At 32.0% G+C, this 16,444-nt stretch overlaps 1 protein-coding gene across 1 annotated transcript; it reads left to right on the forward strand.

Annotated features, from left to right (window-relative positions):
• The first annotated feature begins 7,556 nt into the window (after window positions 1–7,556).
• On the forward strand, window positions 7,557–9,662 carry LOC139886308 (uncharacterized). Its single transcript, XM_071870073.1, has 3 exons — window positions 7,557–7,701; window positions 8,131–8,195; window positions 9,251–9,662. Exons 1-3 carry the CDS (start codon window positions 7,557–7,559, stop codon window positions 9,314–9,316), a joined length of 276 nt encoding a protein of 91 aa, XP_071726174.1. The 3' UTR covers window positions 9,317–9,662.
• Window positions 9,663–16,444: the final 6,782 nt, after the last annotated feature.

Here is a 16,444-nt window from a genome sequence, read left to right on the forward strand (position 1 = left end):
ATTGGAATGAAGACTTAGCCCTCCTTTTATAACCAAGTCACCTACCTCCAACTTTTTCCTCCCACCTATGTGGGATAACATCCTTCACAAAGTAACCATATCAATTTTTTCTATCAAAAAATAAAACCAACAAATCTCCACCTTTTTGATAGAAAATGATAACCATACTTCAACATTATAAGGATAACCGATATAGATGCTTCCTCGACGACAACTTCAAGATCCTCATCTTCATGCCGATGACATTATCTCTCAAGAGACAAAACTTGCATCTATACCGAACATTGTCTAAACCGACAATCATTGTCATCACAGACAATCATAACTCTTAACAAGAATTATCATACTCCACCATTAAGAGTATAGCACTTAGAATATCACATTTCAAGCATTTCACCTCGGCACATGTTGTTGAACAACCAGCTGAAACTTTATGGTGCAACTTCCCTGTTTGGCTTTCCCGAAAGTCCCATCAGCTACAACATCAGTTTCCACCACACAACTTGCATCAACGCCAAACCAATGCCCATGTGTAATTGTGGAACCGCTAACGAACATCCATTTCCACGGTGTCGCGGACACACCATGAGGATGGTGTGACTTCAGAGGAATTCGTCACTCTCCGTAACAACGGAGACATCATTAGCGCCTTTAGATCCATTTACCGAATTAGCTCCACCTGGACAATTAACCCTTACATGCCCAGTCTTTCCGCACCTCCAGCACACCAGATTCTTCCGAGAGTTTCTTTTTCACCTATCCGAACACAACACTATCGTATCTCCTGATGACGAGACCCCGTTACCTTCCAGTCTTTTCTCCTCGGATAGGAGCTTGCTAGTAACGTCTTCAAACTTCAGAGTTTTCTTCCCATACATCAAAATAGGTTTCATGTGTTCATAAGACGATGACAAAGATAATATCAACCTCAAAGCTTTATCTTCATCATCCACTTTAACTCCAATAGCTTCAAGTTCCGAAACAATACCATTAAGAATACTTAGATGATCTGAAATCTTTGAACCCCCATCCATACGCAGAGTATGAAATTGTTCTTTAAGACACAACCGATTTGAGATGCCCTTGCCCTGGTACAACTGCTCTAGTTTAACCCAAAGCTCATTTGCCGTTGATAACCCGTGCACATTTGCAAGCACGTTCTTTGCAAGACACAAACGAATCGCACTTGCTGCCCTCAAATCCATATCATCCCATTCTTCTTCATCGAACTTACTGCTAGAATTACTGCCTGGAATAAAGGTGGGTTTACTTTTCAATGCCTTGTGTAACCCGGACTGAATCAACACATCCTTGACTTGAACCTGCCATAAACCAAAATTGATCCTCCCATCAAATTTCTCTACATCAAACCTCATTGGACTGAACTTCGACATCGTATCCGTATCCTATAAACAACACTTTCTCTGATTTTGCTCACGTTTCGACTGGCCGACAGATGTAGTGGAGTGGCGCACAGGATCCGTTAAATTGGAAAATCCAACACCCGGTCCACTAAAAATTCTAGACACCACTTACTCCGAATCAGAAAAAAATTGTCTAACCAGATACCCTATACGATCAATAGAACTCGTTTCTGATGTGGACGATCCACTCCCGTGGCAACCACAGAGCATACTCCGACTCCTATAACCGAGATCCCCGTCAAACCTGACGCTCTGATACAAGTTGTTGGGAAATTACGGTCTCACTAATTCTCACCACCCAGTCCAACAATAATAGTAAAGTAATAAAAACAATACACAACACAGGATTTAACGTGAAAACTCCAAAACAGGAGAAAAACCACCGGCCCCCAAAGAGAGAAATACACTATATCACAAATTGTTACAATGATATAGACGACTCTCTTAAGCCAACTACACTCTCCAAAATATTTAACTAATACAACTCTCAAACAAGGGTAAGAAAGAAAGAAATAATCAAATACTTAAAGTGTATTGATTGGTGCAAATTGAAATGAAGACTTAGCCCTCCTTTTATAACCAAGTCACCTACCTCCAACTTTCTCCTCCCACCTATGTTGGATAACATCCTTCACAAAGTAACCATATCAATTTTTTCTATCAAAAAATAAAACCAACACTTTTTTCCTTTCTTTAATGTTCATGTTGATTGTAATTTTTCAGTTAACATTTTATAACTCAATATATTTTGATAATAATTTACGACATTAATAACTTTAAATTATGACTCCCCCAATTTTAACCGATACATTTATAGTTTTTATTAAAATCCTATAATGATGATGTTATTATTAGACTAATTCATTTGTTATGAAAAAATCAATAAGAAAAAGAAAAAAATATAAGCCTTTAAAGTGATGTCATTAATCTAATTAATGACTAATTAAATTAAATCTACTTATTTATTTTATATTTTTCGAGAAAAAATTCACTCTCATTAATTATTAATTATTAGTATATTATTATTCAAATTCAAATATGAGTTCTCTTTACGAGATTAATTACGTTATATATGTATGCGAAATACATGTCTCAATAAAATGTTTTAGTGTAGACTTTTATGATAAGAAAAATAGTAATTGTGATGAAAATTAGAAAATGATGGTGAGAGAATAAGTGTAGTTCATTTATTCCGACCAAGTTAAGTACATCAATGTATTTGTAAAAATAACGAGAAGTTTCTTAGTCCGAATTCGTCGGATCATTAAACTAAATGACTTTAGCGTTTAAATTCACTTAAAACCTAAAATATATCATTAAACTTTTTTATTTAAACAAAAACATAATTTCACGGGTCATTTCACTAGTAAAGATAAAAAAACAAAAACAAAATACGTATTGAAGAAATATTTGAGTTTGAGTAATTACATAAATCACGTTGTTTGTGTGTAGATGATATGGGCCAAGGCCCATTGGTAATCCTTGGGTTTTAATTTCATTTAAGACGATCCAAATATGCTTATGCTTCTGAAATCTGAAATTAAAACATACCGTAAATCATACCGCCGCGAACCACCACCATCATCTCTGTCTCGTTCTGCCACTCGACCGCCACCAACGCCGCCGTCCATCACAGCAGGTAACTTCTACCCTCTCTTATTTTTTCTCCTTCTGGCTCCCATATTTTTCTTTTTAGTGTTTTTGTTGTTTCTAGATTTTAGTAATTTTTCCAAAATAGATTATAAATTTTAAATCCCGGGGAGTTTATATATCTACATTTTCTGTTGTAAACTTGATATGAAACTATTATATTCACACTTGATTGCATTTCTCGTGTACCATTGAACTAGCATATCAATTTTATTGTTACTTACGGAGTACTACGTATTAATTATTATTAATATTTATATTAATAATTGTTTTATAACAAAATAGTTTTTTTTTACCATAGCACACTTCACATATACGGGGTATCAAAGAAAAGATTATTGTTGGTATGTTATATTTGAATGTTACTGATACGAGTTCTGATTAGTGATTAATGCTTATTGATACTTTTATATGCAGCCTCTTAAGACTGAAGATAATGGTAGAAAATTAGTGTAGGATCGATTTAACGGATTAAATCAATCGTTTTGAGTGCGGAATCACCAATATTAAGTTTTCTATCGGAAACCAAGTTTAAACACTAATCGATTTGCTTTAGAATGAACGTTTTAGGTTTGGAAATAGATGAACAATGCTGCTAGACGACTGGGAGCGAATGAATACGGCTAGAGTTATGTAAATGTGAGTAACCCTCAAATGGAACCCGAAACCTGTATTTATAGGGTCTTATCTATGATCCGCACGGACGTATTTCTAGTCCGTACAGATGTACCACTAATCTGTTTCATTTGAACTGATCTGTACAGATGGAAATCTCAAATAGTAGCAGCCCGTCTTCAAAGTTAAATTGTTTGCCTTTTTCTGTTTGTGTTGGATTGTTCTGACACCTACTCTTTTATTGTACCTTTTTTAAAACTTTGTTGCTGTGTTCTTGAGTATGGTATGTGCGTCTAAATGTTTGACTTTGTAGTTATGTTTTTCTGTTTGTACTTGTGCTGATATAAGATGGCGTAGAAAAAATAGAACAACCAAAACAATATGCGTTATATATTGTTTCCTTATAATGGTAAATTTGTCTTTTAAATGATAATTATTAATTTATTAATTAGTAATTGTTCTACATAATATGATGTTACATGAATTTGAAGGAATATTATTTTGTGAATGGGATATGCTTCAAATTAATACAGAAAGTGGTGAAAAAGTACTCTTGCGATTTGTGAATGTTTAGTGGCAAATATGGTTAAAAAATTATGTTCAATGGTAAATAAAGGTGGATTAATATTTTAATTGCAAATTAGGTCACATAATTTGTATTGTAATGCATTGAATTGGTCATTTACTAACCAATCTATACAATTCTTGATCTTTATGTTTATATTTTTATGATTATTCAAAATTTAAATTAAGCAGGCTAGGCATCAAATTGGCGGTTAAGGTGGATGATGATCAATTGTTGGTTGTTTATTGTTAGATCCCTTGCTTCACTAGCTAGGATCGTTTGATCAAGAAACAAGCATCGATTATCAATTTAAGCATAATAAGTGATAAGCATGATGAACACATGAAGAACAAGATGAATAAACACAATAAACTCCATTATAGTCAGCTGAAATCAGTGCCAAAATTACATGTAATGATCAAGATTAACAATACAATAATGATTACACTAATTTAGCTATCAAGTTTGCATTTCCATGGTGGTTTGAGCATTTCCATGATTACACTAATTTAGCTATCAAGTTTACAATAATGAATTTACGATTTTGTCCTCGATTTCTAATAGTTGTCTGTTGCAGCTTTATTTAAAATGTCAGAAAACTCATTACATGAGGATGATCTTATTCGGAACCATCATGAGGATCAGGAAGAGCAACTACCAGAACAACCTGTTGAGCAGCCGGTCATACAACGAAATATTGCTACTTCATCAACTGTGCTGGAAATGGGAAAGCAGAACAATCAAGTCGCTCTGTATGATATGGAACTGGATAAGGGAAAGAACTTTAAAGAAATCATCGAGTTTCTACAGAGATCAAGGATCCATACAGCCATCTCGACACCATGCACTGCCTTTTACAGTCATCAGAGGGAATTCTGGAAGAATGCAAGATTAGATACCTCGAGCACTGAAGCAAAGCTTGTTAGCTCAATTCAGGGAAATGAAATTGTGGTGTCAAAGACCGTGATTAGAAGAATTCTTGGGTTTAATGATGAGAACCGTTCACTGCTGACGTTTAATCGTGATAGGGTACATGGATGCTTCAAGAGATGTGGCTACTCGGGAGAACTTGCTGGGAAGTCTGAACTTATGAAGACGTTGCTTCCACCTCAATATCGATACTTGGCTCACGTTTTGACTCACTGTCTAGGAGGTAGAAAAGCTGGCTTCGACAAATTGAATGAGAAGACTCAAAGTGCTTTTGTTGCACTGGTTCTCAAGGCACCTTACGATTTTTCGGGTTTTGTTTTTCATTATTTCAAGGCGAACCACTTTAGTCTGACCCAAAAGTATCTCATCTATGCGAGATTTCTTCAGTTGATTATCAATGATGCAGCTCCAGGACTGCCAAAGGAAGATTTTGATGTGATTCCACTTGAGGCTATGACTAATGTTACTTTCAAGAGAATGGAACAAACAAGGAACAATGAGTATAAACCTGACTTTTCTCGAAAGTTGGTTTGTCACCTAGCAAAGCCAGATTACCAGTGTCCACCGGGAAATGATTGGAGGAATGAGGATTCTGATTCAAATTATGAAGTTTCAGATGATGAAGAAGAAGAAGGAGGTGAGAACCAAGGCAATGCCAATGAATCCTCACGAACAGAAGAGGATACCAACTTTATCCGACGGAAAAGAAAAGGTAAAGAGCCAATGGTTTTCGAACCACCTCAAAAGAAGGAGAGGAGAACCAAGCAAAAGAAGGATTCACCTCAACAATCTACTCAAAGAGGTTCAAGACAAAGACAACAGGTTCAACACCAACCATCTAGTTTCATTCAACAAGCTCGATCTGCAGCTGTAGTTTCTCAAGTTTCTATAAGGGAATTCAAAGATGTACAGAGCTTACTGATGACGACTGTTACCAGAATGAACAACATTGAGAATCGTGCCTTTGAAGAAAAGAAAGCTAGTGATGATCGGATTGAAACGTTGGAAAAGGAAAATAAGAAGCTGTGGAAAATAGTGAAATCCCAGAAAAAGAAAATCAAAAAAATGGGAAAGCAGCTTGTTGTTGTTGAGGAAAAGCATGAGAAAGAGTTGAAGGTTCTGAAAGATAATGTCAAGCACCTGACAACGTCTGGAAAGTTTATGATGATAACTGACGGGAATGATCCAGAGGTTTCAGACTTAGGAGGAAGTGGTGGTGATGGAGATGAATTTGCTGATGATGATACTGAAAATGCGGAAGCTACCCCTTTGGATCATGCGATCACATTACGTTCAGAGAAGAGAAAAGGGATTGTGCGATGAAATATCAGCGAGTGATTAATATCTACCATGCCTACCTTACCGAAGATCGTGATGCTCAAAGCTCGAATCAAGTTGAAGCTAGTTGAAGTAAGTTCAGTGTCTGTGTCTGTATTTGTGTAATGGTCGTGTGTAAACAGGATATTTTAGATTATCATTATTTGATAATCTACGTAAAGTTTTTTAAGCCTTTATTGATGAAATAAAGGTTATGGTTTGTTTTAAAATGAATGCAGTCTTTGAAAAACGTCTCATATAGAGGTCAAAACCTCGCAACGAAATCAATTAATATGGAACGTTTTTAATTAATAAGAACGGGACATTTCAGTTTGTTGCTGCGTTGCTGTGTGTTTGTTTGTGTAAGAGCGAATCTGTGGCTATGGCTAGTTAACTGAAGTTTTTGTCCATGTTGTTGTGTGAACTTTTGTTTTAAAATAGATGGTCTAGGTCCTAGGGGAGTTGTTAGTGGCTTAGTGCATTTTGTTAAGTCCCTAGACATCTATCGAACTTTTATTGTGTGTACTTCAGTTGAAATCAAACTTATAAACTCATCTAAAAGTCACTATTTAACCTTTTGACAAAAGATGACATAATATAAGTTTTCTTTTTATGTAGAGAAAAAGAAGATTATGGAAAGAATAATTACTCTAAAACAGTAAATGACATGGATGTTTAGATAGATTGCTTGTAGGTAAAATAGATGACATGGATGCTTACATGGAATGCCATGTAAGGAAGAACCTGCTGATCGGTGTACCGTTAATGTTCGTTCAAAGTTCCCCCATTTTTATTTTATAAGATTAGAATAACGAATCCTTTTTTGGAGAGAAAATTTTTCATGTTCCCCTGACCGGGTAGTTTTGGCAATTATTTTTCCGTTCTAGAAAATTTTTCATTTAAGATCTAAAGTAACTGAATATGATAAGTATGTTTATTTAACTTGATAAATAATAATTATGCTCATTTGATTATGAAACTAGTTCTGTCATCATTGTTATTATTATATATGTGTAGGAGTTTGATTGATTAGTTTTCTGTAAGGCGAAATCAAAATGGCATTGGGATTGATACTTGGAATAGGGAGGGCGTATAGAAGGAAGAGAACATCTTCACTTAATATTCTCTCTTCGAAAACGGGACCTCGTGATTACTACATGGGCAAAAACTGTAAACCGACTGGTTTTCATACGCGTAAAGGTAATTTCCAAAAAGTAGTTGTTTCTAGATAAAGTTATTTGGTTAATCATGTCTTATAATTATGACTGAATTATGAATTATTGTAGGATAATCATAGACTCGCAAAATTTATAGGATTAGTGGCAGATGAATGTCTAGCAATGAAAGTTAACATGATTTTGCTAAATTCACACAGCGTTTTTTAGTGACAGCTAAAGCTTTCAACGCAGTTTCAAGATTTTGAAGAAATTTTTAATCTTTGAGGTTATAGTAGACCAGTAAGATTAGGAATTGCATATTGTGTTTAATATATTAAGCAGACACTCTTGTGGGTTTTTTTCTCTAAAGGTCTAGGAAGTTTCATATTGTACTTTAGCATCTTGACTTAATATTTTTTTCTTTTTTAGAGTGCGGGATCATTTTTTTAATATTATTTTTTCATTTGTGCAGGTGGTTATGTTGTGGTGGAAGAGAAGTTGCCAAACTATGTGGTTCCAGATTTGACTGATTTTAAGGTACTCAATTTCTTTAAGTTTTCCCACATGAAAATGCATTATAAGAACCTTCAACTTTGATCTCTTACTTTGAATTTTCATTACGAATGAGGTATTGTTCTTCAGTATATATAAAAAGAAAATTCCAACCCTTCAAAAAAGTCGGTAATTTTGTCAAAAGAGTACCATACAGAGTGTTTCTGTTTCAGTTACATGCCCCACAATTTTCTATTGAAATGCCTTTATTTATTTTTTACAAGTTTAAAAATTATGGTGAGTTTGTATTGAAATTTCCCGATAATTTACGTACCCTGTTAAACTTGGGATTTATTAAGGGCAAATAATATGATCGAAGGGAAGCCACTACTTAATAAAGTCTTGCTATGTACTCAGAGTTGCACATTGTTTTGAAAATGTTCTTGCTTGTCAATCCAATTAAAGTCCTTTTAAGCAATTTGTACATGTTTGTGTTGGAGATGGCAATTTTGATACCTGCACATGGGAAACCTTCTCCGCTTTTTACCCTTTTTTATGGCAATAATAATCATTTACTCGTGAATAGGTTGATTTGAGTCGTGTTGTAACTTTTAAACCAGTCAAATGGGTTTGATCAAAATTTTAGCTAAAGGAGAGCAGGTCACACGGGTTGAATGTCCTAAAAGTATATGTTTAATTCATAGAACCTACTATAAGTAAGTCTTCTTATTCAAAGATGCAAATTATTACTTTTGTAACCTTGATCAACAGATTATGGCTTTTTTTTTTTTCAAAAAATTGACAAATATGTTTGTGGGTCACCCCAACCCTATGCTACTTATTTTATCTGCACCACCAAATGTGTTAATGAAGACCCATGTTGACCCCTCAACTGACCCACCCGTTTTGCTACTTATTTGTGTGGAGTGAAAAGTAGTTAAAAATCTGATTTTTTGCTGCTGTATTCTCAACTTGTTCAAACAAGGAATAGAGAACAATATCTACGAGATTTTATAATTATATATTAAGGTTTTAACATGCGTGTTTATGTAAAGGCTTAGAATGACTTGGGTTGTTGACTTAACACATAATTTTTGCAGCTAAAGCCGTATGTTTCTCAGTGTGCTATGAATGCCAACACGCCCGATAGTGGTTCAGGCAAGTGAACACAAACAGTGATCTCTGGTCTCTTTTGATCTCATCAAACCATAATCCCAGAATATTAATTTAAATGTAGGTTTTTCATAAGTTCGGAAAACTAAGCCAGTAGTTGTTATCTATAGAAATTTCTGGATGACAGTTACATCGCAAGAACAGTCAGGCTGTTTTTTCCGTGATGGTTCCATGATACATATAGGTGTGATTATGTTGGTTCGGACTAACGAAACACACTTAAAGTTATGTTTTGAAACTGGTCTAGTTGTAAAATCGTTTAAACAATTTTGATCTAAATAGATTAGCTGGACACTGTAATGATCCTTATAAACAAAATTACATAATAAGTAAAACTTATCATTATAAACTACAAACGCTTTAAAAATTTGCGGTTGTATATTGAAAGTGAAATAAGAACTTATCTTTTTTATGTTTGGAACCTAGTCCTAGATTACTGTATTACATATGATTATCATTGATATAAATTAGGAATAATCTTTAATGAAAATGGTATGTGGATACAAAAACAAAATATGGTGTATCTATGTTGATATGAGGTTCTTTCTTTCGGTAGTAATATCTTTTCCTTGATAGGGATGACTTGCTTTGCTTGCGGGTAGATAAACGGTTTATACCTCACATATATGCGATTAAGTGTTTTTGTTCTCACCAATCATATTTTAGGTTTATTATATATCATTTTCAGACTTTGGAGTAACTTTTTGTTTGCAAGTTTATAAACACTTTCCAAAAAGCAAAAGGTGCAATAAAACAAATTGCAAAATTTATATTTTAATGCAAAAGATCAAATGAGAAAGAGATTAAGAGGGCTCTTGTGATAGGTTTGTAGCTTCCTGAATCGGGGGCAATTTAACTAGTTTTAGTTTCTAGTATAGTTGGCATTATATGAAGTGTAATTAATAGAAATAATATAGTAACTTTTGAATTCATGAAGTAGTGAGTTCCTACATTGGTGGGTGTCACTACACACTAAATCACTGTCTCCATTTATCCCACTAAACCTGGTTTTCATTCATCACCTATAAGGCTATAATATATTTATATACCAACAACAATATACAATATACAATTTACAAAATAGATATAGAGAAGCTATAACATAGATGGTCATTTCTTCGAAAGAGAGACAATTTTCTTTTTTTTTTACCCTCAATAAATAGTCATTTCTCTACTCAAAGCTAAAAGAGTTACTTCCGAAAAGAACATCTCATAATTAATAATAATAATAATAATAATAATAATAACAACAACAGATGCGGCTGCAAACCCCTTATTTTTTATATACCCCGTATAATATAATTAAACAACTTTTCGTTGTACATAATTTATGTTTTAAATTAAATACTTAAACGTTAATAAAACTAAAAAAATCAAAGAGAAAATGTGTTTCAAATTAATAATTTAAATCAACATAATTTGAATATTCTTGTTGTAACGACCGGTCAAAATCGCTATTGACGCGGCACGTTAATCATTGATTCCACAGTGAGGTTTTGACCTCTATATAATACGTTTTGATAAAATATTGCATTCATTAAAATAAGTGACTTTCTAAACAAAGAAAGTTATAAACATGTGGGCGAGTGCTTAGGTATAAGCAAAACCCCAAAATACATAAGTCTTTAATTTACAGGTTGACATCACAGTCCAATTATTTATTACACAACGCAGTTTTATTTAGAATGCAATAAACTTTATACAAAGCATGAGAGACTCCATGCAGGCAACAAGCACATCACAGCGGAAGCAGTCTAAGGACCTGAGAATAAAACATGCTAAAAAGGTCAACACGAATGTTGGTGAGTTATAGGTTTAATTGCTCGAGTCATAATTATATATAAAGATAGACCACAAGATTTCATCAAAAATTTATCAATAGATTCTACGTAACAGAGCACCCTGGTAACTAAACTTTAACGTTATAATGATAATTACCCCATTCGTTTTAATACACGCAAACCAACGTGTCATAAACTCAAATAACATACGTCCGTTAAAAGGCTAGCGCTCTAGCTCGGACGGGGATGTCAAGCCCTATGGATCCATATACAATTATTCGCGCCCACCAGTCCATATCCTATGTACTGGCAGCTACTAGTTACCAAAGCTAAGGGATTTTCGGTTTAACTCAGTGTAGAATTTAGTATGTACTTGTGTCTTATTGCGTTTAAAATAAATTGCATGTATTCTCAGCCCAAAAATATTTAAAGTATTTAAAAAGGGAGACTATAACTCACAGTTCAATATTGAGACTCAATATTGTAGGCAAATTGCGTAGACGTAATGATGGTAGACGACTGTATGGTTGGCCTTGGATTCAAGAACAATACCCCGAACAATACCCAATATTTCCTTAGCTTAAAGCGGTTTGAAACCCGAATTAAAAACACCCTCGTATATACCTTATTATTATTAAACTTAAATTTAAAATTATAATTATAATATAAATATAAATAAATTACAGAATAAGGATAAGAAAGTATTGTGAAAAAATTCGTCGAGCAAACTGGTGTATTTATAATTCTTTTCCATTTACTGTAGCTCATGCGATCGCATGAGTTTTCAGTGTTTTTGCCATGCGATCGCATGGCCGCCTTATCCGTTTTTGTTTGCTAGTTCGTTGACATCAAATAGTGTTCACTGTAGCAAATAGTGTTTTACTGTAGCAAAGTCATTTTTACTGTAGCAAATAGTGTTTTACTGTAGGAAAGTCATTTTTACTTGTACATATATATATATATATACATACATATAATTGTTCATGAATCGTCGAGAGTAGTCAAAGGTAATTGTATATATGAAACAGTTCTAAAATTTTGAGACTCAATCTAACAGACTTTGTTTAACGTGTCAAAATAAAAAAATCGTATAGAGAATTGGTTTAAATAAGTCGAAATTTTTCTGGTCATCACAGTACCTCCCCGTTAAAGAAAATTTCGTCCCGAAATTTTGAGTAGTACCTGTTTCATGAGCGATATCAGTGAACAAATGTGGATACTTTTGCTTCATTTGATCTTCACGTTCCCAAGTAAACTCGGGTCCCCGTCTTGAGTTCCAACGAACTCTAACTATCGGTATTTTGCTTTGTTTTAATTGTTTGACCTCACGGTCCATGATTTCAATAGGTTCTTCGACAAAATGGAATTTATCATTGATTCGTATTTCGTCAAGAGGAATTACGACATCCTCTTCAGCTAAACATTTCTTCAAATTTGACACGTGAAATGTGTCGTGAACACTACTAAGTTCTTGCGGTAGCTTTAATCGATAAGCAACTGCTCCAATTCTTTCGATGATTTCAATGGGTCCTACGTACCTAGGACTTAGCTTTCCTCGTTTACCGAATCGTACAACGCCTTTCCAGGGTGACACTTTCAACATGACTTTGTCGCCCACTTGAAATTCTAGCGGTTTTCTTCTTACATCAGCATACCTCTTTTGGCGACTCATGGCCGTTTTCAATCGCTGTTGTATTTGAATGATCTTTTCGGTGGTTTCATGAATAATATTGTGACGACCCGGAAATTTCCGACCAAATTTAAACTTAATCTTTATATGTTTTGACACGATGAGCAAAGTCTGTAATGTAGAAGTCTCAAAAACTTTGAATTGTGTTCATGTATACATTTGACCTTTGATTATTCTCGACGATTCACGAACAATTGTTTGTAAATAAATAAACGTATATATGTATATATGGATAAATATATATAATTATAAATATAAGTATTGGAAGTTATAAAATGTTATTAATTCATTAAAAATATTAAATCTGTAAAATATTATACAAAATAAGTTGTTACTAAAATAAATCTATGCATAAATACAAATGATTCTATAATAATTATTATAACAGGTATATTGGAATATATATAATAATTATAGATATTATATGTCGAAATATATTTTTAAGAATGTAACATATCAAGTGTATATATATATATATATATATATATATATATATATATATATATATATATATATATAAGACAAATATATTTAATACACAAACACATATCATGTAATGTATTAAAAATGAATAAATAATATTTCATACTTGATATATGTGGTACAATTAAAATATATAATATTAATATGTTAAATATAATTACATATTAAAAATATGATTTGCCATATTAATATTCCTATTGTTACTTTCATTATTACTGTTAATATTAATATTAATATTTGTATCATTAATATTATTATTTCTAATATAAGATATATATATATATATATATATATATATATATATATATATATATATATATATATATATATATTTATATATATGAAATTTGGTATGAATAAGTTAATATGTATATATTGATATATTATTAATATTATTGTTATTAATAATATTAGTATAATTAGTATTATGTTATTAACAATATTATTGTTATACAATTATGGTAATTGCTATCATTATCATTAGTAATACTATTATTACTAGTATATTATTATAAATTGTATTGTATTATTATTATTATTATGTATAATATTAAGATCATTGTTATCATAGTTATATTTATTAATAATATTAAATATAATATATAAAATTAAATATATAAGGAGATGTACATACATAGTGATATATAGATACAAATAAATATATACAGATATATATATGTCGTTATATACAGATATATTCATTAAGAAATCAGTATTATTACTTATTTATCCTTATTATCTATTATTATTATTATTAATGTAATTATTATTAAAACTAATATATTTATTAATTATATAAGCTATAAATAAGGATAAAGAGGAACGAATCTGTTAAACACTTCAATACCGTGATCCAGCTGTGGTATCCTTGTTTCTATCTGAATTCTGTTAGCAGTCATGATCAAGTTTTTATTTATTTATTTCTTTGATATATTTTTCTCCCTGCTCGTACAATCCTGTCTCCAACTTTATTATATGTCTCAATCCAACCTCAGTGCAAACAAATTAGGATTCAATTATAAGTATCAAAATTCGTTCTTTTAACTCATACGCATCCAATTAGCACAGCAATTCAATATTTAAACAGAAAATAAAGATTTATTACTCTGTATTTCCACTTTTTGGTCATATATCGAATTCGAACCAATTTTCAAAATGTGTAAATGTAGAAGTGTTAGGAATCCTTCATTTAATCTTTCTGTAAAGTGTAAAATTCCAATTCATCAAAACGAATTCGAATTTTTGAGTCAAAGTTTTTAAGAAAAAAAGTCAACAGATTGTTCTTGATAAAATTAGAGTCTATTATTACGTTTTAAGTTAAATTGGTGATTGAAATAGATTCTAGGAGTTATTTGTAACGTAATTGATGTTGCAACTTTTGGCTAAAACGTATCACAGGTCAAAATCAATTTTTTTTTCTCTCATCATAGCAGCGACGGTAACAGCTATATATATATATTTTTATTGTTTTTATTTTTGATTTTAATTAACTTAGGAATCATTATAGATTGAGTATTTTGCGGTTGCAAGTTCAAAAACACAAGTTATAAATCGTTGTTAGTAAATTGGTGAGCTCCTGTTGATTTGGATCTTAAGAAGAAGAAGAAAAACATAGGAAACAGAAAGGATGGGTTATAAAAATTAAAGGGTATAATAATTCAGAAAGACTGGCATGGTTCGATGGTTGGGATGTTTGTTAGGTGATCGAGAGGTCTCGGGTTCGAGCCTGGCTAGTGGCAACCATTTTTTTTAAAAGCTTTTTGAGGTAGTTTTTCAAAACCAAAAATCCTTATTATTATTATTATTGTTATTTTTACTATAATATAAATTTTATCCATTTATATAATCATGATATTAATTATTATTATTAATATTAGTATTATTATTATTATTAATGTTAGTATAAGTATTATTATTATTATTGTTATTAGTATTATTATTATAAATATGATTAGGTTATTATTGTAACTATGAAAATAACACAAACTATTACTAATATTAGTATAGGTATCAATTTACAACTATTAGTATTATCATCATTATTATTTTTATCATAGGTACTAGTATTATTATTAATGGTATTATTATCATTATAGATATTAAAGTAAATATTAGTAATATTATTATTTGAAAAATCATTATTTTTATTGTTATTATTAATAGTAGTATTATTATCATTATAATCAAAAACAACTTTTATCACTATTATTGACACTATGTTACCAAATAAATATTTTGTATATAAAAATATACCTTTAGTAATATTGTGATGACCCGTCCTAATCCATCCGGACGAAGTCCATATCGATTCTAAACGATTCACAACAGTTGATTACATCGCGAGGTACTTGACCTCTATATGATACATTTTACAAATATTGCATTCGATTTTAAAAGACAATCTCTCTTTACAACGAAAGTTGACGACATGCATACCATTTCATAATATATCCAACTATAATTGACTTAATAATAATCTTGATGAACTCGACGACTCGAATGCAACGTCTTTTGAAATATGCCATGAATGACTCCAAGTAATGTCCTTAAAATGAGCAAATGCACAGCGGAAGATTTATTGCATACCTGAGAATAAACATGCTTTCAAGTGTCAACCAAAAGGTTGGTGAGTTCATTAGTTTAACATAAATAATCATTTCATAATTTTAATAGACCACAAGATTTCATATTTCCATTTCTCATAAACATACGTCCCATGCATAGAGACAAAAATATCATTCATATGGATTGAACACCTGGTAACCGACATTCACAATATGTATATAAGAATATCCCCATCATTCCGGGATCCTCCTTCGGACATGATATAAATTTCGAAGTACTAAAGCATCCGGTACTCTGGATGGGGCTTGTTGGGCCCGATAGATCTATCTTTAGAGTTCGCGTCAATTAGGGTGTCTGTTCCCTAATTCTTAGATTACCAGACTATAAAGGGACATATTCTGTTTAATAATCCAGCCATAGAATGTAGTTTTAAGTACTTGTGTCTATTTCGTAAAACAGTTATAAAAGCAGCGCATGTATTCTCAGTCCCAAAAATATATATTGCAAAAGCATTTAAAAAGGGAGTAATGAAAACTCACCGAATGTATTTTGTAGTAAAAATACATATGACGACATTAAACAAGTGTAGGGTTGGCCTCGGA

The sequence above is a fragment of the Rutidosis leptorrhynchoides genome, chromosome 1, assembly GCF_046630445.1.
Source record: "Rutidosis leptorrhynchoides isolate AG116_Rl617_1_P2 chromosome 1, CSIRO_AGI_Rlap_v1, whole genome shotgun sequence".
Classification (NCBI taxonomy): domain Eukaryota; kingdom Viridiplantae; phylum Streptophyta; class Magnoliopsida; order Asterales; family Asteraceae; genus Rutidosis; species Rutidosis leptorrhynchoides.